General features: G+C 43.5%; 1 protein-coding gene across 1 annotated transcript in view; it reads right to left on the bottom strand.

Moving 5' to 3' along the window:
• The window catches only part of LOC134345209 (collagen alpha-2(IV) chain-like), a 34249-nt gene extending 11674 nt beyond the window's left edge, over nucleotides 1–22575 (bottom strand). Inside the window, exons 1-4 of the mRNA XM_063045495.1 lie at nucleotides 22444–22575; nucleotides 17399–17515; nucleotides 2962–3150; nucleotides 250–536 (exon numbers count right to left, since the gene is read on the bottom strand). Coding sequence (XP_062901565.1) covers nucleotides 250–536; nucleotides 2962–3150; nucleotides 17399–17515; nucleotides 22444–22546 — 696 coding nt within the window. The 5' untranslated portion in view covers nucleotides 22547–22575. The remainder of the gene's footprint in view (nucleotides 1–249; nucleotides 537–2961; nucleotides 3151–17398; nucleotides 17516–22443) is intronic.
• Between the last annotated feature and the right edge of the window lie 2946 nt (nucleotides 22576–25521).

Genomic DNA, 25521 nt, shown 5'->3' with positions numbered 1-25521 from the left:
ATCGAAGAATATAAATATGTAATCATTTATTTGCAGAAATAATGCACCAAGTGATAAATTAAATTGGTCAACAGAAGTGAAGGTGATATTTTTCCAGTATCAAAAAACCAAGTTCATTGCGAGTAGGGAGCCTGGTTTACACACCAGTGAGGAAAAGCAGCCTTAGGTTAATTTTTATTTTATGCCCAATATATGACTTTGGTCATAGGTGTAACAAAGTGCATGAATTATTTAAAGAAAACAGCTTACCATTAAGAATGAATATCCAGTCCAAAGGCTGCTCCATCCTGAAGGGCAAGAGGGAATAGTCTGATCCTGGCTATGAATGGCCACAGCTACATTAGGTGCCTCGCAGACAGAGCACCTGCTGATGTGAGACCGTATCTCGTGTTCAGTGAGTGGACTCACGGGGATAGGTGCAGTGCTCGAGAGCCAATAGGATTTGTCATTTCTAGTAGCATAGTGGCAAACTTCATCAAAGCTGCAATGTGCAAATGGCAGAGTACTAAACATTGGAAGACAAGAGCCAGCTAGACCTGGGAGAATAGTAAGATTGAAATAGTAGTTATCAAAACTATCTGATAAAAGCATCGGAAGTAATATTAAATATCCTGAAAACAGGCCATTAGAAAGAGTTTCTGTGCAGACACAAAACCAAAGAAGTTTCTTTTTTATAAAAAAAAAACACATGGCACGTACAAGGGACGCTGGCATGCAGATAGAATCAAACACATTTGGTTAACAATTGCAGATCCACCTGCTGCAGCCCATTGTACCCACACTATCAGACCCATGCATGCATCTTCAAATCAGCTTACTGATATACTCAGCCCTGGCTATAACCCATGAGATGCACAGTCCTGTTTACAGACACCACTCGCCATGCAGAGCACACACTCTTACTTCTGTCGTGGACAATGATCAGGCTTTCTTGCGAAGCCGCTTTAGGCTTGCAAAAGCAAATCCTTGTCAAGTCCAAAATGACACCTTGTTCCCCCAAGTGTCAAAACCACATACTTTAATATTAATGCAAGATAATCATTTCCCAAACCAGGTAGGTGAGGAAGAATTAGGTTTCTCTACAAGTGCCATGTTTTGTTAGCTATTCCAGGGCAGCATGGAGAGCCATATGTTCAAGTTCAAAAAAGGTAGTAGGAATAGTCCGGGTAATTATAGACTAGTGAGCCTTACGTCAGTGGTGGGAAAGCTGTTGGAAAAGATTCTTAGAGATAGGATCTATAGGCATTTAGAGAATCATGGTCTGATCAGGGACAGTCCGCACGGCTTTGTGAAGGGCAGATCGTGTCTAACAAGCCTGATAGAGTTCTTTGAGGTGGAGACCAGGCATATAGCTGAGGGTAGTGCAGTGGATGTGATCTATATGGATTTTAGTAAGGCATTTGACAAGGTTCCACACGGTAGGCTTATTCAGAAAGTCAGAAGGCATGGGATCCAGGGAAGTTTGGCCAGGTAGATTCAGAATTGGCTTGCCTGCAGAAGGCAGAGGGTGGTGGTGGAGGGAGTACATTCAGATTGGAGGATTGTGACTAGCGGTGTCTCACAAGGATCCGTTCTGGGACCTCTACTTTTCGTGATTTTTACTAACGACCTGGATGTGGGGGTAGAAGGGTGGGTTGGCAAGTTTGCAGACGACACAAAGGTTGGTGGTGTTGTAGATAGTGTAGAGGATTGTCAAAGATTGCAGAGAGACATTGATAGGATGCAGAAGTGGGCTGAGAAGTGGCAGATGGAGTTCAACCCGGAGAAGTGTGAGGTGGTACACTTTGGAAAGACAAAGTCCAAGGCAGAGTACAAAGTAAATGGCAGTATACTTAGTAGTGTGGAGGAGCAGAGGGATCTGGGGGTACATGTCCACAGATCCCTGAAAGTGGCCTCACAGGTGGATATGGTAGTTAAGAAAGCTTATGGGGTGTTAGCTTTCATAAGTCGAGGGATAGAGTTTAAGAGTCGCGATGTAATGATGCAGCTCTATAAAACTCTGGTTAGGCCACACTTGGAGTACTATGTCCAGTTCTGGTCGTCTCACTATAGGAAGGATGTGGAAGCATTGGAAAGGGTACAGAGGAGATTTACCAGGATGCTGCCTGGTTTAGAGAGTATGCATTATGATCAGAGATTAAGGGAGCTAGGGCTTTACTCTTTGGAGAGAAGGAGGATGAGAGGAGACATGATAGAGGTGTACAAGATAATAAGAGGAATAGATAGAGTGGATAGCCAGCGCCTCTTCCCCAGGGCACCACTGCTCAATACAAGAGGATGTGGCTTTAAGGTAAGGGGTGGGAAGTTCAAGGGGGATATTAGAGGAAGGGTTTTTACTCAGAGAGTGGTTGGTGCGTGGAATGCACTGCCTGAGTAAGTGGTGGAGGCAGATACATTAGTGAAATTTAAGAGACTACTAGACAGGTATATGGAGGAATTTAAGGTGGGGGCTTATATGGGAGGCAGGGTTTGAGGGTCGGCACAACATTGTGGGTCGAAGGGCCTGTACTGTGCTGTACTATTCTATGTTCTATGTTCATACACAGGTTCCAAACATCAATCACCCTCCTTTCATTTTCTTCAACTGAGTGGGCCATTTCAGAGGGCAATTAGAAGTCCTGCACTTTTGTAGAATTGTAGAGTGGTTAAAAGGGAAAATAAATGTGGCTTTTTGAAGTCTCGATGCCAAGCAGTTTTCTGGCAACACAGAGGGAACCCTTAGAATGGGCAGAGCTGTGTGTTAACATGGAACATTCACAGTCTGACCATTTTCCAAGAAAATGACACCCAGGAAGAATTCTCATTTAACGTCATGTGTAAATGAAATTGATGGTGCATCCACAACACTGTAGCTACTATCATTAAGAGTTGTACTGAGATTTGTGTACGTCCAAGGGGTGCCAAGAATATAAGTGGAAAGATGGCAAGATAACAGGACAAAAAAAAAATGCTTAAACCTACCAAGATTTTGACTGTAAGAATTTTCTTGACCTTCCAGAAAAAGCAAGCTGTATCCTTGCCAAAGGGCTGACGTATTTTGAGGACAAGAAGGTATCTGTGTTGACTGGCTGTGCACCACAATCAGAAACCCACCGAAGTCTGAAGGGCAGAGACCCTGACCTCCTGGTGGCCCTTGATCTCCAGGGGGGCCTAAAGAAAAGAACAAAAGTAGAATATATCAATGGCAACTGTACTGTATGTTCAAAATACTCAAAAATGAGCAACTGGTTTTAATTTTATTGGACTCAGTTATATTGGTTCTGATTTTGAAGATGCGTTGGTGTTGAATCTCAAGAAATTGTCTCTTTTGTGCTATTGAATCAGGTTTATTATCACTAATATATGTCATAAAATTTGTGGCTCTGTGACAGCAGCATCTTGCAGGTATATCAAATTTCCAATAAAATTAATTAAATAAATAAACAGTGCAAAGAGAAATAGTCAAGTCATGTTCATGGACCTAATGTTCATTCAGAAATCTGATGGCAGAGGGGAAGAAGCTTCTTCAGCCTCTTGCACCTCCTCCAGGTTGATAGTAATGAGAAGAGGACATGTCCCAGGTGATGAGGGTCTTCAATGATCCTGACATAGATTGGGAGACCGCTTCAGCGAGCAACTACATTCTGTTCACCAGAAAAAGTGGGATCTCCCAGTGGCTACCCATGTTAATTCCACTTCCCATTCCTATTCCACCATGTCCATAAGACCATAAAACCATAAGATATAGGAGCAGAAGTAGGCCATTCGGCCCATCAAGTCTGCTCCGCCATTCAATCATGGGCTGATCCAATTCTTCCAGTCATCCCCACTCCCCTGCCTTCTCTCCATACCCTTTGATGCCCTGGCTAATTAAGAACCTATCTATCTCTGCCTTAAATGCACCCAATGACTTGGCCTCCACAGCCACTCAGTGCAACAAATTTCACAGAGTTACTACCCTCTGACTAAAGTAATTTCTCCGTATCTCTGTTCTAAATGGATGTCCTTCAATCCTGAAGTCATGCCCTCTTGTCCTGGACTTCCCCAGCCATGGAAAATAACTTTGCCATATCTAATCTGTTCAGGCCTTTTAACATTTGGAATGTTTCTATGAGATCCCCTTCATTCTCCTGAACTCCAGGGAATTTAGCCCAAGAGCTGCCAGTCGTTCCTCATACAGTAACCCTTTCATTCCTGGAATCATTCTCGTGAATCTTCTCTGAACTCTCTCCAATGTCAGTATATCCTTTCTAAAATAAGGAGCCCCAAACTGCACACAATACTCTAAGTGTAGTCTCACGAGTGTCTTAAAGAGCCTCAACATCACATCCCTGTTCTTAAATTCTATACCTCTAGAAATGAATGCCAACTTTGCATTTGCCTTCTTCACCACCGATTCAGCCTGGAGGTTAACCTTTAGGATATCCTGCACAAGGACTCCCAAGTCCCTTTGCATCTCTGCATTTTGAATTCTCTCCCCATCTAAATAATGGTCTACCCATTTATATCTTCCACCAAAGTGCATGACCATACACTTTCCAACACTGCATTTCATTTGCCACTTCTTTGTCCATTCCCCTAAACTATCTAAGTCTCCCTGCAGGCTTTCAGTTTCCTCAGCACTACCTGCTCCTCCACCTAGCTTTGTATCATCGGCAAATTTAGCCACAAATGTCAATCCACTGTCTCCTCTACTCCCACGATGAGGCCACATTCAGGTTGGAGGAGCAACACCTTATGTTCTGTCTGGGTAGCCTCCAACTTCATGGCATGGACATCAATTTCTCAAACTTCCAGTACTGTTCCCCCCTCCATTTCACCATTTCCCTTCCTCCTTTTCCCTCTCTCACCTTATCTCCTTACCTGCCCATCACCTCTCTCTGGTGCTCCTCCCCCTTTTCTTTCTTCCATGGCCTTCTGTCCTCTCCTATCAGATCCTTCCTTCTCCAGCCCTGTATCTCTTTCACCAATCAGCTTCCCAGATCTTTACTTCACCCCTCCCCGTCCTCCTGGTCTCAACTACCACCTTGTTTACCCTCCTTCCCTTCCCCCTCCTTCTGACTGACTCTTCATCTTCTTTTCTCCAGTCCTAATGAAGGTCCTCAGCACTGTACTCTTTCCCACAGAATCTGCCTGGCCTGCTGAGTTCCTCCAGCACTTTGTGTGTATTGCTATAAATTATGCAACCTTGAGATTTGCCACAAAGTAAGAAACCTGAAAGAACCCAACTAAAAAGACCAACACTCGATGCACCAGAGAAAGAAAAAAAGACACAAATCATGCAAACAGTTGAAGCGAACAACATCATTCTGAACCAAAACTAGGTCCTCAGATCTGAACCCCAGAGCAGGCCCAAAGCCTCACTATCAGTTTATCATATTAGCAGTCTAATTTCCATATTTTTCAATGTAATAATGATTTTGCTTCTTCATCCTAAGGAAGCCAGCTATGCAGTGGAGTGGTGTGATTGTACTCCAAACTATGTGCGACTCCAAGCCGAAGTGAACACGGCTGCAAAGCATTCAGAATTGAGTTACAGAGCACAGAGGCATTGTAATCTAAAATCTGTGCTATCTCTGGAGAAAAGATCCATCAGGAAAAGTGAATGTGGGAAATGGGGAAAATCAGTGCTTATAATACTGAGCAGCAGGGACCCTTCATTAACATTCATTTCCTGACCTGCTTTATGATTTGAAATAAACAGCAGCACGTAAGCGTAGCGGTTTTAAGGTCATGGTTTGATGCCCGCCGCTGTATGTAAGAAATTTATACATTCTCCCCATGACTGCATGGATTTCCTCCGGGTGCTTCACTTTCTTCCCAGTTCCAAAGGTGTACAGATTAAGGTTATTGAGTTGTGGGTGTTGTGTTTTTAATATTTTACTACTATTTGAGTAATATTGTAAATACATTTTTTGAGTAAGCATTATTTATTTGTTTAAATAATTCATTATGGGTTATATGTAAAATATGTGAATTGTATCTCATGACACGACCACATGATATGTGCACGTCTCGCTAAACTAAAGAGCAAACTGAGACCTATTCTCTCGGGCTCCTGTCTTCCTTGCAATTGGTTTAATATTTTGGAGTTACAAAACGTACTAGTGGTGATGACAATGTTTTAAAATGAACCCAAGGCAGCTGCCCACTTGTTGCCGTGTAGCGAGATGTTTGAGTTTTAAAAAAGCACAGCAACAAACGGTCAACATTTTTGAAAAGCGCAGCATAGTTTTTTTTAATCTTCAGAGCAGCAGGTTTTCTTCACAAAAGACCATTGAGTTTTTTTTAAAAAATGCAAAAAAAAACCAGAAAAATTCTCAGATTCATAAACAGTGAGTACTAGGTGATAATGGTAAATGAAGAGCAGAAATGGCTGGCTACATCAGGAAGATTGACACATTTAATTACATTGCAGATAACTGGCTCATCTACAGTATGCTGAGCTAATTATGCAGTATTTTGAAGCAAACGAAATAGCCAATAAGAAGCAAGTGCCAGTTTTGCTGAGTGCATTGGGTTTAAAGACATTCATTTGGCTTTGAAATTATCTTCTCCAACCCAACCCAGATGAAATGAGCTTTGCTGGTATTGTGAAAGTGATGCAGGAATACTTAGAATCAAAACCATTGTTGACTGCAGAATGCTTAGGTTTCATAAGTGGAATCAAAAGGAAGGGGAGTCTATTTCAGCATATGTGGCTACACTGAAGAGATTGTCTAAGCATTCTCAGATCAGTGATGGGCTTAATGATGCACTGAGAGATCATTTAGTTTATGGAATCTTACAAGAAAGCATTCAAAAATGGCTCCTAACTGAAGCACAATTTACATTTAAAAGAGCAGTTGAAATAGCTGTACCAATGGGAACTGAAGACGGAAACTCAATTGAACTGCAGTCAGGAATGAAAGTGAGTGCGAACAAAATTGCAACGTTTAAACAGAAACTGCCTGACCAAAAGGAATTGTGTTATCATTGTTGCAGGAGCTCACGTACACCAGAGCAATGCAGATTTAATGGCAAAACTCAGAGAAAATGTAAGAAGGTCGCATACAAAGAGCATTTTCACGCAGACAAAGATAAAAGGACTTCACAGAGAAGAGATGAAGATAAAAAAATCAAGTTGCAGTTTCAAAAAGAGAACTACTCAGCATGCTGTGGATGAAAAATCTGATGATAATGAGTGAAGCAGGACTGAGTAGCCTTAAGATTTACAATGCGAAAACAAACAATGGACAAGTAATGTGGCTTACACCAGAGTTGAACAGCAAATTAATTAAAGTGGAATTGGACACAGGCTTGGCTGTTTCAGTCATTACACAAAATGAGTTTGAACGGCATTTCAAAAATACTAAGCTGAAGCTTGCAGATATTAACTCAGAACTTATACTTGAGAAAAGCTAACTCCTGTGTGATTGACTTTAGTTACAGTGAAATACAACAATACATGTGTTGGGCTCACATGTGATAAAGGCAGAAGGGCAAGCTTTTTGGAGACATGATTGGCTGAGTTAACTACAATTTGATTGGAGATACATCCACTATTTGCATACTGCATCCTGACAGTAAACCCAACTGAAACCGAATTAAGAAATAACAGTGTTCAAGGATGGTATTGGAAAGCTCAAACAGATCCAGGGTATAATAATGTTCAGTGAAGAGGGCACTCCCAAGTTTTACAAAGCCAACTGGTCCCTTATACCATCTATGATAAAGTAGCCGGTATGCTAGCTAACATAGAAGCTGAACGAATTCTTTCCAAGGTTGAGTGGAGCCCAAGGGCAATGCCTGTGGTCCTAGTAGCCAAGAAGAATGGGTCTGTGAGGATCTGTGGTGATTTTAAGGTCACCATCAACCCAGTACTGAAAGTTGATCAATACTCTCTGCCCAGGATAGAGGATATCTTTGCAAACCTTTCGGAAGGAAAACACTTCAGCAAAGTGAATCTAGCTGAGGCCTACCTAACTGGTGATGGAAGAAGAATTCAATGTGGTTCTCACCATAAACTCTCACAAAGGGCTTTTGCTCTATATGAAGCCCAAGTTTGGATCAGCATCTGCACCTGCACTCTGGGAGAAAGCTATGAACCAGGTGCTGCAAGGCTGCCCAGGTACCTGCACGACATCTTTGTAATCAGCAAGGATGATGAGGAATATCTCCAAAATCTCAAGACAGTGTTAAAATGATTAGATTATGTGTACAGAGCACAACACAATAAATGTGAATTCTTTAAACCAACCATCACTAACTGTAGTCATACCATGAATGCACAAGGCTTACACAAGTGTGTAGACAAAATACAGACAGCAGTGGATGCCCAGGACCAAAGGACACATCACATTTGCGGTCCTTTTTAGGATTTGTCAATTACGATAACAATTTCCTGCCAAAGCTGGCTGCTGTGCCCACCTCTTAAACCCATTACTACAGATCGGGAAGAAATGACAATGGGCAAAGCAGTGTGAGGTGGCTTTCAAAAAGATAAAAGAAATAGTGACATCAGACACTGTACTCACACATTATGATCCACATCGTCCAGTGAAGTCTGACTTATGGATTAGGTGCAGTCATGTCACAAAGGCCCATGATCTTTGTATCATGTTCCCTTACCACCGCAGAGACAAATTACACATAGATTGACAGAGAGACATGGAGTCTGGTTTGACATGTAAAACGTTTTGAACAGTACTTGTATGGGAGAGTTTACCCTCGTTACTGATCATCAACCACTGGCGTCCATTTTCAGTCCACAGAAGGGTGCTCCACTAACAGCAGCGGCACAAATGCAGAGATGGGCTCTGTTTCTTGGCTGACACAAGGTTGAATTCGAGAGGTTGACTAAGCATGGAAATGCTGACAGGTTGTCCTGTTTACCCTTGGCAAAGGAAATAACTGAAAATTTACAAAAGAGAATACTCCTTGACCCATTCTCCCCAACACAAATCGAAAGTTATCCTATGATGGCAGATATGATCCAAGGGGAAAGCAGAAGGGACCCCACAATGTCTTATGTCTACAAAGCCATCCAAAGTGGCTAGAATGTGCAGCAGAAACAATAGTTTCCCCATTGACAGAGGTTGCCTTATGTGGGGATTGAAAAATGTTGTATCATCCAAGCTGAGAGCTGAAGTGTTGGAGGAGCAACATGCCGGTCATCTAGGCGTGGTTAAAATGAAACCACTGGCTCGAAGCTTTCTCTGTTGGCCTGGGATAGATCAGCTGATCGAGCAGCTTGCCAAGCACTATCTGGGATGCTAACAGCAGCACCTCTCCATCCCTGGGAATGGTCTGCATTGCCCTGGCAGAGGATTCATGTGGATTTTGCCAGATCATTCATGGACACAAGTTTCATGGTAGTAGTGGATGCAGCTACAAAGTGGCCAGAAGTGTTCCCAATAGTCTCCACTCCAGCCTCACACACTGCTGATGTGTTGAGAAGCCTCTTTGCAAGGAATGGTGTTCTAGAACACTTGGTCAGTGACAACGGACCATAGTTTGCGCGGGGACAGTTTCAGTCATTCCTGAAAACGAATGTAATAAGACATATTACATCTGCACCATAGCACACAGCTACAAATGGCTGGGTGGAAAGGTTTATCCGAAGACTAAAGAACGCACTGTGAGCAATGTCAGGAGAGCACACTACACTAACACTGAAACAGAAGCTCGCCAATTTTCTCCTTGTATATCACAGTGCAACACACTCCACAAGCAACAACTCTTCAGTTATGCTGTTCCTGGGTCCTTCCTTGCGTTCACGCTAGGATCTCCTTAAACCCAATCTCAGAAGGAGTTTGCAGGACAAACAGCTGAGACAAATTGAAGGCTCCTCAAACAAGGAGGTTTGAAGTTTCACAGGTGCACAAGCAGTCCTGGTGAGGAACTACAGAGGTGCTCGGAAAGATTAAGGACAGAACTGGGCCACTCTCCTACACAGTAGACGTTGTGTCTGAATAACACATGGATTAGCTGGAGAGCAGAGTCAACTGTTAGACTAGAAGAAGCCTTCCCCGTGAGAGGGTACAGTGGCAAGGCAGTGGAGGCTTCAGGTCAGAGTTTTCCTTCTCCTAGAGGAGCTGACAAGCCCCATCTGCCCAAACCGACTGCTTTAAGCCGCCAGTAACCTGCCTTTGCCTCTTCTCCCGTCAGTAGAAATGTTTCAGCCAGGCTTAGTAGCTACACCACACGTGAAGGCCCGGAACTGGACTTGGTTGTCAGAGGCTATTTGAGACGCACGCCATTGGGAGCATTTAATAGGTAGTGGGAGCTTGTCCTCGTTACCAACCCCCGGATATAACAACCTTAAGCAATGTACATGTTGATGTTAATGTGGCAAATACAGCTAATCACTTTTTTCTTTAAAGATCAATATAATCGTATAACCATATAACAATTACAGCATGGAAATAGGCCATCTTGGCCCTTCTAGTCCATGCCGAACTCTTACTCTCACCTAGTCCCACCGACCTGCACTCAGCCCATAACCTTCCATTCCTTTTCTGTCCATATAGCAATCCAATTTAACCTGCCTCAACCACTTCTGCTGGAAGCTCGTTCCACACAGCTACCACTCTCTGAGTAAAGAAGTTCCCCCTCATGTTACCCCTACACTTTTGCCCTTTAACTCTCAACTAATGTCCTCTTGTTTGAATCTTCCACTCTCAATGGAAAAAGCCTATCCACATCAACTCTGTCTATCCCCCTCATAATTTCAAATACCTCAATTTAGATAGTGGGAATGTGAAACGAAAAGAAACTACAAAATGCTGCAAATACCCAACAAATCAGGATGCATCTGTAGAAAGAAAAAGACAGTTAAATTTTCAGGTCAGAGACTCTTCATCAGAACTTGAAGAGAAAGAAGTGAGTTTTAAGTTGCAGATAGAATGGCAGAGGGATGAATAGGACAAAGGGAATAACTCTGATTGAGTGGCATAGTTAGTAGATCTGCTGTTTCACAATCCCAACAACCTGCCTTCAGTCCTGATATCTGGAGCTACTTCGCCCGGACAGACCGTGTGGGTCCCTGGACAATGGAAAATGGAAGCGAGGGCCAGGAAGTCATGAAGGGAACAGTCCCTTCGAAATACTGAAAGGTGAAGGGGAGATATGTTGAAGGTGGTAGAATATGCCAGAGCTGATCAACTGAATACAGAAACTGGTGGGATTGAAAGTGAGGACCGGGGGGTGGGGCGGGTGTGGTGGTCTCTAACCTTGTTCTATCAAGGAGTGAAGGCAAAAGCAGAATTGCAGGAAATAGATGAGATATGGTCCAGGGGTCCAAACACTGTAGCAGAGGATTGGTTTGACTTGGGGAAGAAGGAAAACATCTCAGAGTTGCCTGTGTGTGATGCATGTCTCCTAACATATGGTGACACATAGATCCAGGAAGGAAAGGGAAATCAGGAATGGATCCCGTGAAGTTGAGAACAGGGCAAAAAGGGTTCCTGTACTGTGGAAGACGTCCTGCCTCGTCCCTGTGCTGAAGACGCCGCGCCCCAGCGGCCTCAATGATTACAGACCGGTGGCATTGACCTCCCAACATCATGAAGACCCTGAAGAGACTTGTTCTGGAGCTGCTCCAGCCTATGGTCAGGCCACACTTAGATCCCTCCAGTTCGCCTACCAGCCCCGACTAGGAGTTGAGGATGCCATCCTCTACCTGCTGAACCGTGTCTACGCCCACCTGGACAAGCCAGCGAGCACTGTGAAGGTCATGTTTTTTTGACTTCTCCAGTGCGTTCAACACCATCCGTCCTGCTCTGCTGGGGGAGAAGCTGACAGCGATGCAGGTAGATGCTTTCCTGGTGTCATGGATTCTTGATTACCTGACTGGCAGACCACAGTGCTTGCAACACTGTGTGTCCGTCAGAGTGATCAGCAGCACTGGGGCTCCACAGGGGACTGTCTTGTCTCCCTTTCTCTTCACCATTTACACCTCAGACTTCAACTACTGCACAGAGTCTTGTCATCTTCAGAAGTTTTCGGATGACTCTGCCATAGTTGGATGCATCAGTAAGGGAGATGAGGCTAAGTACAGGGCCACGGTAAGAAACTTTGTCACATGGTGTGAGCAGAATTATCTGCAGTTTAATGTGAAAAAGACTAAGGAGCTGGTGGTAGACCTGAGGAGAGCTAAGGTACCGGTGACCCCTGTTTCCATCCAGGGGGTCAGTGTGGATGTGGTGGAGGATTACAAATACCTGGGGATACAAATTGACAATAAACTGGACTGGTCAAAGAACACTGAGGTTGTCTACAAGAAGGGTCAGAGCCGACTCTATTTCCTGAGGAGACTGAGGTCCTTTAACATCTGCTGGACGATGCTGAGGATGTTCTACGAGTCTGTGGTGGCCAGTGCTATCATGTTTGCTGTTGTGTGCTGGGGCAGCAGGCTGAGGGCAGCAGACACCAACAGAATCAACAAACTCATTCATAAGGCCAGTGATGTTGTGAGGATGGAATTGGACTCTGTCACGGTGGTGTCTGAAAAGAGGATGCTGTCTAAGTTGCATGCCATCTTGGACAATGTCTCCCATCCACTACATAATGTACTGGGTGGGTACAGGAGTACATTCAGCCAGAGACTCATTCCACCGAGATGCAACACAGAGCGTCATAGGAAGTCATTCCTGCCTGTGGCCATCAAACTTTACAACTTCTCCCTTGGAGAGTCAGACACCCTGAGCCAATAGGCTGGTCCTGGACTTATTTCATAGTTTACTGGCATAATTTACATATAACTATTTAACTATTTATGGTTTTATTACTATTTATTATTTATGGTGCAACTGTAACGAAAACCAGTTTCCCCCGGGATCAATAAAGTATGACTATGACTGAAACTGATCAGTCTTGCAATGAGAGCAGGTAGCAGGTACAGTCACTGAAACTCTGGATGTGTTAGGTCACATGTAGTCATTCTAAAAGGAGACTAGCTTTAGAAATTTTAGGAATATGAGCACTTTTGTTTTCACCTCCTCCAAATGGTTTTTAAAAATTTGCATTCAGAGAACCAGATCAAAAGCACAAGAATACTATATTTCAAAAGCTGCCAAGGTGTCCCATGGAAAAAACTTCTGAGAAAGTCGCTGGGCTATTTTAAGGAAAGATCTTCCCAGCAAGTCCAGTGGCTCTATTTCATTAGGAGTTTCAGGAGATTTGGTATATCATCAAAGACTGTAGAAAATTTCTTTGGATGTACTGTGGAGAGTGTTCTGACTGATGACATACTGTCTGGTATAGATGCTCCAATGCTTAGGATCAAAAGGGGCTATAGAGAGATGTTGACTCTGCCAGCTTCATCACGGTCAAAGATTCAAAGTACATTTATTATCAAAGTACTTGTGCAATGTACAGCCCTGAGATTAGTCCTCCTGCAGACAGCCACAAAACAAAGAAACACCATGGAACCCGTTCAAAGAAAACATCAAACACCCAAACGCGGAAAAAAAAGAACAAATCACGCAAGTAGCAAAAAAGCAAACAAACAGCACACAGAATATTAAACATCAAACCTTGAAACCGTCTATGAATGCTCAGTTTAGATCGGCTCAGTTCAATTTAGCGTTGTGTCCTTCATTGACTGAAGGCCGCAGAGCTAGTCTGCCCCGATCAAAATCGCACAAAACAGGAATGAGAAAAGGAGGAACCAGAAACTCATATAAAATGAATTGCAGGGTCCTCTGAAAACAAGTCCTATCCACAAACAATGTTGATCAAGCCTTGCCCAAGACCCAAGACTCCTGCACCTTTCTCTGGCAGCGGTGAGCAAGAGAGAAAGGGAGAGGGAGACCGGTTAAACGCAGGCAGGCAGTGCTGAACACTTGCTCACCTTCCGCTCATGTTCTTGTTGATTTCAATCTTGCTCGATGCTTAATCAGTGGGGAATAGAGTTGATTATGGGCTCATGCTCTGTCTCCAGGCCAAACCTCACCAAACTCCCTCCGAGACAGCAAAGCACCAAATCGCTCAATTGGCCCAAAAAAAAACGCACCATCAAAATGTAAATCACAGGTTTCCATCACACGCATCTTAGTAGTAGAATCACATTCAGAAGAAAGAGTAACAGAAATAGTTTTGTGAACTGTCTGAAGGATGTCACCGCTGGTCGCGTTGTTCACTGGTGCCAACTAACCACATGAAATCCCTCGTCACAAGCCTCTCCACCATCAAAGATGCCTGAAGGCAGCAACACTAGTCATTAAGGGCCCTCACCACCGTTGGCAAGTCCTTTTCTCATTACTACCAACAGGGAGGAGGTACAAGAGCCTAAAGACCCACACTCAACATTTTAGCAACAGTTTTTTTCCCCTCTGCCATCAGATTTCTGAATAGTCCATGCACACTGCCTTGCTATTCCTCATTTGCACTATTTAGTTATGTTTTTTTATTGTAGCTTATATTTTTTATTTCTTGCACTGTACTGCTACAATAAAACAACAAATTTAACGACATGTGACAGTGATAATAAACCTGATTCGGATTCTGAGAGCCCACAAGATCCCAAGGGTAACCAATACCCCAGGAAGCATCGAGAATTAAATTTAATCATTTATACCTGTTTAGAAGAGTCACTGGTAAGGCATAAGTATGGGATTTTATCATTTTCTTTCTATAGTATAATGTATTAGTGCAAGATCTACTGAAGCCATGGTCGAGGTTGATAGCTGATTGGGGGGTTTAAAGTTAGAGGAATGAAAGATTTAGACACACGCTCATTCAGTGTGAACCTAGACCCAAAAACAATCTGCAGGAGGAACCCAGCAGGTAGTGCAGCATCTGTGAGGGGAAGAAGAATTCCTGACACTTCAGGAAATGGACTCCAGATGCAGGCTTTTAATCTGAAACAATGGCAATTCCTTTCTCCCCACAATGCTGCTCGACACGCACAGTTCCTCCAGCAGATTCCAGATTCCAGCCCCTGCTGTCTCGTGTATCCTATTGACTATCGTGAGAGCGAACGGGCAATTCTGGGTGAAGTTAGAGATACAATCAGATGCATGACAGATGTGGCAGGGTTTGCATAACATTACTTTCTATAAAGGCAAAACCGATTGGCTTTACTTCACTCCCCAGTGAGCTCAACAACTTTTATACACTCTGTGAAAGGGAGAATAGCATTACCCCCATGCGAATCTCCTGGGCATCTGGGATCCCTGTGATCTCTGTCTGGGTGGTTGATGTTAGTACATCTCTCAAGAAGGTGAACCTCTGCAAGGGTCAGACCCTGACAGTGTAACCGGCAGGGGACCGACACCCTGTACTGATCAACTCACTGGAGTATTCAAAGACATCTTAAGCCTCTCAGCGCTGTGGTCTGAAGTTCCCACATGCTTGTAAAGGACAGAAGTCATACTATGTTCATGAAGAGCAGGGTGGGCTCCCTCAATGACCATCACCCAACAGTACTCATATCTACTGTGATGAAGCGCTTTGAAAGGTTAGTCACAGCTAAAATTAACTCCTCCCTGAGCTATAATGGGCCCATTGCAATTTGCCTACCACCACAACAGGTCTACGGCAGATGCAGTCTCACTGGCTCCCCACTCTGCTTTGGAGCACCTAGGCAACAGCAAAACAGATATCAGGCTGCTGATCATCAATTACAGACCAACATTCAACACTGTCGTCACCTCACTACTAATCCTCAAACATCAAAATCTGGGCCTCTGGGCCTCCCTCTGCAACTGGATCCTCAGCTTCATTATTGGAAGACCATAGTCAGTGTAGATCAGCAATCAGCTTCTCCGCGGATTGTCACCTTGTCATGGTGGAGAAGCTTGTGTGACCCTATGATCCCAAGAGCGATGCCTACTGGAGCTATGCTCCTGGTAGGGTCACCCATGGCGGTAAGGTCGAGGGTGAGGTCCCTGACAAAGAGCAATCCAACCCAGACCTCAACGGTGGAACAGGCGGACAAAGTTACTTTGAACTCAATGGCTGTGAATGCGGATGAAGGGTGCCACAAATCCATCAGCTCCAATCGTCATGGTTTCCATGCCATTGGAATCAGTTGGTTGATTTGTGAAGTATCGTGATCTTCTTGGAGTGCAACATCATGTACACGTTAAACAAATACACACACAGGTGTCTTCGCTCTGTGGGCCACTTCGTCAGAACGAAGGCCATCCTCCTCGACCTCGAGGGATAGCCACGACGTGATCAGTAATGACGTCTCCTTCTCGCTGACAATGAACACAGGTTCACCTGAAGAACGTGTGCCTATCCCATTGCTCTACTCTCTCCAGACTCATGACTACGTAGCCAGGCGCCACCCGAACGGCATCAGTAAATTCTCAGAAAACAATCCGGCGCTAGTGGAATCTCAGATGGTAACGAGGAGGCCTATAGGAGTGAGGTAGATCAGCAGGTTGCATGGAGACAAACTTCCACTCAACAGCAGCAAAACCAACAAACAGGAAGGGGAAGTCGAGGGAACACACACCAGTCCTCAGTGAGGGATCAATGGTGGAAAGGCTGAGCCTTCCAGGTTCCTGCATGTCAGCATCTCTGATGATCTATCCTGGGCCCGACATATTGACGCAATTACACGCCAGATTCGTTGACGAAAGTCCCTTGTTAGGAAGTTGCTTCATGAACAGTTTGAGGAGATTTGGTATGTCACCAAAGAGTCTGGTGAACTTCTATAAATGTACGATGGAGATCATTCCGACTGGTTGTACCACAGCCTGGTATGAAGGCTCACGTCCTCAGGACTGAAATAGACTGTAGAGGGTTCTAGGATCAGCCAGTTCCACTGCAGGCAAAGCCTTGCCCACCACCGAGGACATCTTCAGCAGGTGATGCCTCAAGGCAGCTACATCCATCACTAAAGAGCCCCACTGTCTGGGACATGTCCTCTTCCATTACTATCATCAGGGAGGTGATACAGGAGCCTGAAGGCCACCATCAAATTTCTGAATAGTCCATGAACATTACCTCATCATTCCTTCTATTGCATGATTTATTCTGTAATTCATTGTAACTTTTTATGGCTTGCACTGTACGCTTGACATAAAATAAGTAGTTTTATGGCATACATTGTGATAATAAACCTGATTCTGAACCTAGACACACACACTGATACTGGGTAGGCAGGAAATGATCTACTCTTACCTTCTCCCTTGAAATTGTAATTGGGCAACTTGATTCCTCCCCAAATTCTTTAAATTACACTTTACTCCCAACTTTTACATTTTACCCCATACTCATCAACCCTTCCCACTTCCCAAGCAATTGAAAACTATGTTTTCCTGTGGTTAGGACCAAATCCTTAAATACAATAAGATTTCAACAGAAAATTCTGGAAAGAATGTTTATAACAGAAAAAAAACATCTTGGAGAGCTTCTTTTATGAAACAATTCTCTATATTTACTGGGTAAAATGCTCAACCGATGTTACTTTTTCCTTCCTCACCTTGGTCTCCAGTCATCCCTTGTTGCCCAGGTCTGCCAGGGTCTCCGCGAGGCCCAGGGGGACCAACAGGGCCAACAGGACCCAGCACGCCTGGTCTGCCTTTTTGCCCCTTGGGCCCTGTAGACAGGCAGAGAGCAGAAACATATACATATTTATCCAAGGCTTGTTAGAATATCAGCAATTTGCAGGTAATTGAACTCTAAAATAACATTCAGATTTTAGCAATAAATTTGAAATTAAATAATGATTTCATTGAATATCAGAAGGGAAAAAAAACTAAAAACATTTGCATCAGTATGTATGCTTGCACATGGATGTAAAGGAGAGAACAAGTTTGCAAGTTCTGATTTGAGTGTAAAAGAGTGTTTGAAGATGAGAATAAGAGCAGGCACAAATGTATATAAATGTACAAATGTGTGCATACGTGTCAGTGTGATAGCCTGAAGGTGTTTGTGTGTGTATTAACATTTGTGGAAAAGGGAACAGGACATAAAAAGGGACTTCTAAAGGTAGGCTACAAATCAGAAAGCCAAGAGCAGTTTTTTGCAAGTGAGAAGCTCTTCATTTAGTTCAAATGCAGATAAAATACGTGGGCAAAAATAAACTTCTAGTTGGAGCAAAGTGAGAATGGTCTGAGAGCAATGTTCAATTATATCTTAAGAACCATTCAGTGTAACGCCAGTTGGTATGCACTTTCAGTGGCCTCTTTATTAGAAACACCTGTACACCTACTCACTGATACAAATATCTAACCAGCCAATCATGTGGCAGCAATTCAAAGCATAAAAGCATGCAGACATGATCTAGAGGTTCAGATGTTGTTCAGATCAAACATTAGAATGGGGAAGAAATGTGATTTAAATGACTTTGATTGTGGAATAATTGTTGATGGCAGACAGGGTGGTTTGAGTATCTCAGAAGCTACTGATCTCCTGGGATTTTCACACACAACAGTCTCTAGAGCAGGGATTCCCAACATGGGGTCCACAGACCCTTGCTTAATGGTATTGGAACATGACGTAAAGAAGGTTGGGAACCCCTGATCTAGATTTTACACTGAATAGTGTGAGAAACAAAAAAAAACATCCAGTGAGTGGCAGTTCTGTGGACAAAAGTGCCTTGTTAATGGGAGAGGTCAGAGGAAAATGGCCAGACTGGTTCAAGATGACAGGAGCGTGCCACTAACTCAAATAACCACGCATTGCAACAGCGGTGTGTAGAAGAGCATCTCTGAATAAACAACCTATCAAACCTTGTATTGGGTGGGTTACAGCAGCAGCAGACCATGAGCACACACTCAGTGACCAATTTATTAAGGACGGGAGGTAGCTAACAATGTGACCACTGAGTGTAGATATATTTTTCTGCATTTAGGAGATCATTGGAAAAGTCAACATTTGTTTTCCATTTTCAATTGCTCTGTTTGGAGTCACGTATCAGTGGACTGGAGAAGAATAGCAGATTTCATCCCCTGATGACTATCAGTAAACTTGGTGGTGTATTACAACATTCCGGTTGTTTCATACTTACCATTACCAACTGGTTTGAATTCCAGATTTATTCTATTACTTGTGCTTGAATTCCCCAGCTGCTGTGGTGGGCCTCAATCTCTGCATAAATGGCCCAGAATTCCAGCTGCTAGTCTGGTAACACAGCCACTACGCTACCATAGTACTACAATGCGTTCCATTCAGTTTAGACTTTATTAGAAACTGTAAGGTCAGTTGCAGGACAGCTTTTTCCTTTGAGCCAATGGGGAATCTTTGCAAATTTTCCATTTTATTTATTTATTTATTTTTAATTACAGATACAGAGCACAATAAGGCCCTTACAGTCCTTCAAGCCACACGGCCCAGCAACCCCGAATTAACCCGAATCTGATAACGGGACAATTTACAATGACCAACTAACCTACTCTCCATGGCTTTGGACTGTGGTAAAAAAGGGACTTGGGGGAAAAAAACCCACATATTCCATGGATACAAAGAGGACACCGGGATTGAACTCGAATTCCTGCGCCCCGAGCATAATTGCCCCAAATGTCACTGGCTTACACCATGCTATTTGTTCCATCATGACCCCAGACACAGATTTCTCAGTCAGAGCTAGGCTCCTCTCGCAGAATGGTGCACAGGGCTATCTCAGCATAGGTAGCCTACTGCGGTCACAGAAGGGACAATGAAACCTATACCCAGGGTTCAGAGCTCTCAAAAATATCAATGTATTTGGAGGAGTTTTTTGTTTCTGAATACTTTAGACATGCACAAAAAGACATACTAATTGGAACATATTTTTTAAAAAAACTTAAAAAGTGTTTAAAAGTATTAAAAAGTTAGTTATATATTTACTGTTCTCCAAAAGCTAAGTCTCCCATTCATTTGAATGGGATATTAATGCTTGCATCAACTTTATCCCAGAGCTCAGCAGGCAGGCTTCCCATTCCAAGGCGGCCAACAACCTTGTTCTAGATTTCCAGTATCTGCAGTTGTTTTATTTCAATTTACTGTAACATTCTGACGGATTACACCTTCCAGTAACTCGCATGTGCATGGACGTGTGCCACACATCCCCTTCAGATAGAGTTCACAACAAAAGGCTGGCTGAGTGGCAGCGAATGCCTTTTATTTGTAGCTTTGGTTGCTTGCACTGATAGGTTAGCTTAGCTGCTTAAAAACTTTCCGGATGTTGGTTCAAACAGCAGCGCGTCTCACCAACACACGCAGCGGTTACCTCATTAGGAACAGGACGTACCTAATAAAGTGGCCACTGCACGTATTTCTGTACGCTCGTGGTCTCAATAGCCCATCCACTTCAAGGTTCGATATGTTGTGTGCAGAAGAGCACCTCTGAATGCACCAGTGTTGTAATGGTGTCACCTTCCCGTCATCTCAAACCAGTTAGGCAGTTCTCCACTGACATTTTTGCCCACGGAACTGCCTCTCACAGTATGCTTTTTTTTACTTTTCACCCTGTCTAGGTGGTTTTAGTCTCATTCCACAGTCAAACAAACATTCTATCGTCAAAATCACCTTAATCACATTTCTTCCGCATTCTGATATTTGGTCTGAACAACAATGAACTCCTTGACCATGTCTACATGCTTTTATCCATTGAGTTGCTGCCACATGATTGGCTGATTAGATATTTGCACCAATGAGCAGATGTACTGTTGTTCCTAAAAAAAGTGGCCCTGTGTGTATTCTTCATGGAATCTCACATACACTGCAGAAACTTTCTGAGGGAACGCTACATCATCACAGCTGCTGCATTTTGCTTGAACTATTAACTAGAGGCTCTCTCAGGGGACATGATATGTTGAAGTTGTACAAGATGTTGATGAGGCCTCATTTGGAGAATTATGTGCAGCTTTGGTCATCTACCTACAGGGAAGATGTAAATAAAGTTGTAAGAGTCCAGAGAAAATTTATAAGGATGCTACCTGAGTTATAAGGAAAGATTGATTAGGTTAGGATTTTACTCTTTGGAATGTAGAAGATTGTGAGGAAATTTGATAGAGGTATACACAATTACGAGGGGTATAGATAGGGTAGATGCAAGCAGTCTTTTTCCACTGAGGTTGGATGGTACTACAACCAGAGGTGAAAAATTTGAGGAGAACATGAGGGGAAGTTTCTTCACTCCGAGGGTCGTGAGAGTGTGGAACAAGCTGCCAGCACAAGTGGTGAGTGCAAGCTTGATTTCAATGTTTAAGAGAAGTTCGGATCAGTGCCTGGATGGGAAGGGTATGGAGGGTTATGGTCCCGGTGCATTTTGATGGGAGTAGGCAGTTTCAATGTTTCAGTACGGACTAGATGGGCCTGTTTCTGTGCTGTGCTTTTCTGACGTTATGAACCTATGAAGACTCTGTGGGATTTTTTGAACAAGCAGGGGTGTTCCCTCGGGTTTCTTTGCCAATCTTTTAATCTTCTTCTTCCAATCCCACCCCATCCCAACATGTGAAACAGTTTGTTTGCTCATTATTTTATTGCTATTTGTGAAACCTTGCTGCACAAACATGGCATCGCCCATATTATTGACCATGCTTCTAAATCAGTAAATTGGTTTGCAAATTCTTTACGACATCTTACGGTGATGAAAAATGCTTTACAAGTACAGAACTTTCCTCATAATCAGCTTCCCAAATGCTGATTATGCAGTTTGTGCCCGCACCCAAAGAAAAGATAAAAATAAGGACTTCTGACCTAAAGTCCCAGTAAGTTATTGATTAATATAGTGGAATAAATAAAATCGCAGTATTGTTACAGCAAGGAAAGAAGCCATTTGGTGCAGAAAGTGTTTTCTATGAAGCATTTTTTAAAACAAGGGGCTGTACTATAAATGACTAAAACATGGAAAGTCAAAACAAAGTGAAGCACCATGTAATAATGTATTGTCGCTCATATATTGTTCTATTAATTCTGCTTGGTTGCCTGTTCTGACCTACTCCATTTGAAATTACTCAGATCTTTTTAAGTGAGTCACCTGCCATCCTTCTTTGAATTCAACAGGACTCCTCATCATCGTCCAGAGCAGCATGTCAAGTCACCCAAGATCTTCTGCAACCAGGCATTAATTTCGAGCAAGGCAACTTTAATCCCAGTGACATTTGTGAAGCCAAAAGGAAGAGGTCACGCCATGGGAGAGATACAGGGCAGTAAATCTCTGTCTTTAATCTCGTAACCAGATTAATGAATGCCATTTCTAAATCACATCTGCACAAATTCAGGTAGCTCTGGATAACTGATATACAAATGGAAATTAAAGCCCTCTCTAATTATGTGACTGAGGCCATCAGGAATGGACAATGGAATATCTAACTCATGAACAATCCATACAGATGGAAACCACAGGAGCAGATATCTGGTTTCAACGTTCAAGAATAAACTTGAATTATTGAGTTTGACCAGACAACCACATGGCAGAGGAAGAGAGAAACTTCCATTGCTTCCTCCATTGGATACGTGTAACCCTGGCCTAATTTGTACTAAGAATTATCCTATCATTTTCGTAGTTCTTATAGAATGTACACGCAAAACAGACCCTACCTGGCTGGCCACGAAGACCGGGCATGCCCTTTGACCCCGAATTGCCTGGCAAGCCAGGTGGCCCCGGTGGACCAGGATCTCCTGTGTAATCAGCTGGGTTCATTATGTCGCTAAAAATTGTGGAACCAGGAGGGCCTGCAGTTCAATCAACAAACGTGGTGTTTACAGACCAGGCCATCAAAGAAATCCAAAAATAATGCAATTTTTGTACACACATAAGAATCAAAATTCTGAAAAGCCAGAGCAGTGAAGCTTAGAATCACTTAAGAAACCATGCAGCTTGAAAGTTCCATGCAACTATCTGGTAATATTAACACAAGCTGCCCGCCTGGAAATGAAGAGGATCAGATGAATTTCTCCACTCCACTCTGTTTTCTACTGGTGAGAAGTACTGGATGAGTGTTGAAAAAATAACATTCCATCTTAAAGCTGGAAATTAGCTAAAAATTCTCTGACTAACTCTTGCACACTCTCCAAAAACCACAAAGTATGCAGTAAGCACAGATGCTGCTAGAAATATTCAGCAAATCAAGCAGCAGCAATGATGGGAGAAACAGACACTAAAAATACTGAATCGTCAGTTCTGCTCCCCCCCCTCCTCACTGCCTGACTTCGCCATGTAGTTCCACCATTTGCAACCCTTATTTCCAGTTTCTAACTTCCAGTCAGTTTGTTCAAGAGAATGCATCAGGACCAGGTTCAAAACTTTTTCAAAGTCTGACCAGGCATAATGAGTAAAAGCTCACAGAATCAACTGCACAAAGGGGGAAGGTGCCACTTTCAGTAAATACCAGTTACTCTACTTCTTGGCTATTCATATTGCTTGTCTTCACCTGTTACAACAAACCCTTCTTTCCTGGCTATCAACCAGCTGCCTGCCTCTGGCCACTATCTTAAGCTGAGCCACACTGTGCTTGCAACATCCAGTCCGATTGGTATTCAGACTATGTATCCACTCTACCACCTGCTTCCCCCTAATACTACCTACCTGTAACTTTGTCTTGGCACATATACCACTGAGGCCTTTACGTTCTCAAGACTTAAGCATTCCATTGCTCTTCTGACCAATGCACATGACAAATTTGAATCTGAATGTCCAGCTCACCATTTACCTTCTGCTGCCTTTTACATTGTAATAACTCGATTTCAAACACCCATCCTTAGTTTCAAACACCTCTGTGGTCTTACTTCTTCCTACTATACAACCTCCACCAGCTTCAGAATCCTCATATCTCCAGAACTGCTCCATTTTTTCCCTTTTATGTTCCCTCATTTTAATACCTGCACCAAGCCCTTGCTGTGTCCAGTCTACAAGTTTTGGAATTCCCTTCTGAGCTTCTCCCCCTCCTCAAGGCACCCCTGAGTCACTCTGAGATTCAATGTGAACTTCTGTTTGATTACATTCCCGTGGAACAGCTTGCTGTGCTAAAGGAACGGAAAAACGGCAAGTTGGTATACAATCACTCATTGCAGCTCACCTGGATCACCTGCGGAGGTCACCAAATTCGGCACCAACAGGAAGCGCAGCATGAAAATCAAAAGAAAGATAAAATTAATGCAAATACTCTTTAGAAATTGGACCAACTATCCCTGCTTTGTACACTATTCAGGTGGGCCAGCCACAGTCTGCCCAGCTAGAATTGTTACCTCCAATCTCATGTGCACCAGATCCTGATATGGATGGCCAATCACGTGGGCCAAAGCATTCGAACCCCCATGATCCGATCAGCACCCGAGGCCCCGCTCATCTTCTTCAGCACTATGCTGCTGGAAGTCAGCTTACTACACGCCAACTCTTTACGTACATCCAGAGCAAGAGGCCGCCACGGTATCAGTTAGCGCAACACTATCATAGCTCGGGTCGTCGGAGTTTGGAGTGCAATTCCGATATCCTCTGTAAGAAAGATTATACGTTCTTCCCATGTGCGCGTGGGTTTCCTCCGGTTGCCCTTATTTCCTCCCACAGTCCAAAGACGTACCGGTTAGTTAGGTTAATTGGTCAATGTGAATTGTCCTGTGATTAGGCGAGGGCTAAATCGCTGGTTTGCAGGGCAGTGCGGCGTGGGGCACACTGTATCTCCAAATAAAATAACTAGAGAGAAGCTAGGACCACTCAAGGATAAAGACGGGAACATTCACTTGGATCTGGGGTATGTGGGCGAGATCCTAAATGAGTACTTTACAGCAGTATTTACCAAGGAGAGTGACATAGAGGATAGGGAGATCAGTGCAGAGTGTATTCATATGATAGGACATTTTGAGATAAAGGAGGAAGTTGTTTTGGGTTTCTTAAAGAGCATTAAGGTCACAGTCTGCTCTCCTTCAAACAGCTCTGCCAACCACCCACATCTCCATGCTGGTATGTATTCCCAAACTGCATTTCTTCCGGTGTCAAACTAGTTTCACCAATCCTGTTTCCAACACAGCTGCTTGTTCCCCTTTGCTCAGCACTGCTGTCTCTCCCAATCCTGATCCCGACACACACCCCCCTTTCCACCCTTTCCTGATGCCGCCTCCAATCCCATCTCTCCCAGTCCTCAGCCTTTTGATATTCTTTCTGCCGCCTCTCTTCCTAACCTTTCCACCTGGTGTCCAAAGTCACCACCTTCCAGCATCAGCACTCAGTGACTGATTGTTTCCCGAGAAGGTCTGTAAGAGAAGCATACTGAGTGGCTCAATGGCAAATCAAGCAACGTCCCGTGGCTGTTTACCTTTCCGACCAGCAGAATGGATTTTGATGCAGTGGAAGGGGAATCATTCTGTTCACCGTCACACCATGTCAATGTTATCCCAGCATGCACCACAGTTTCCAGGCCATTGGGAACAGGGAAAGGGCTTTCATCAACAATGAGTTTGAGGAGAATTCACACCGTGTCTGGGGAAGCATGAATATTTACTCACCCCTGTGATATTTCATGCTTTCTCAGTTCAATAATGAATGTATTAGAAACATAGAAAACCTACAGCACAATACAGGCCCTTTGGCCCACAAAGCTGTGCTGAACATGTCCCTACCTTAGACCTGCCTAGGCTTTACCTATAGCCCTTTATTATTCTAAGCTCCAGGAGTCTCTTAAA

Source organism: Mobula hypostoma, chromosome 4 (assembly GCF_963921235.1).
Source record: "Mobula hypostoma chromosome 4, sMobHyp1.1, whole genome shotgun sequence".
Classification (NCBI taxonomy): Eukaryota; Metazoa; Chordata; class Chondrichthyes; order Myliobatiformes; family Myliobatidae; genus Mobula; species Mobula hypostoma.
The sequence above is the reverse complement of the archived record's forward strand: the minus strand, read 5'-3'. Positions and strand labels throughout refer to the sequence as shown.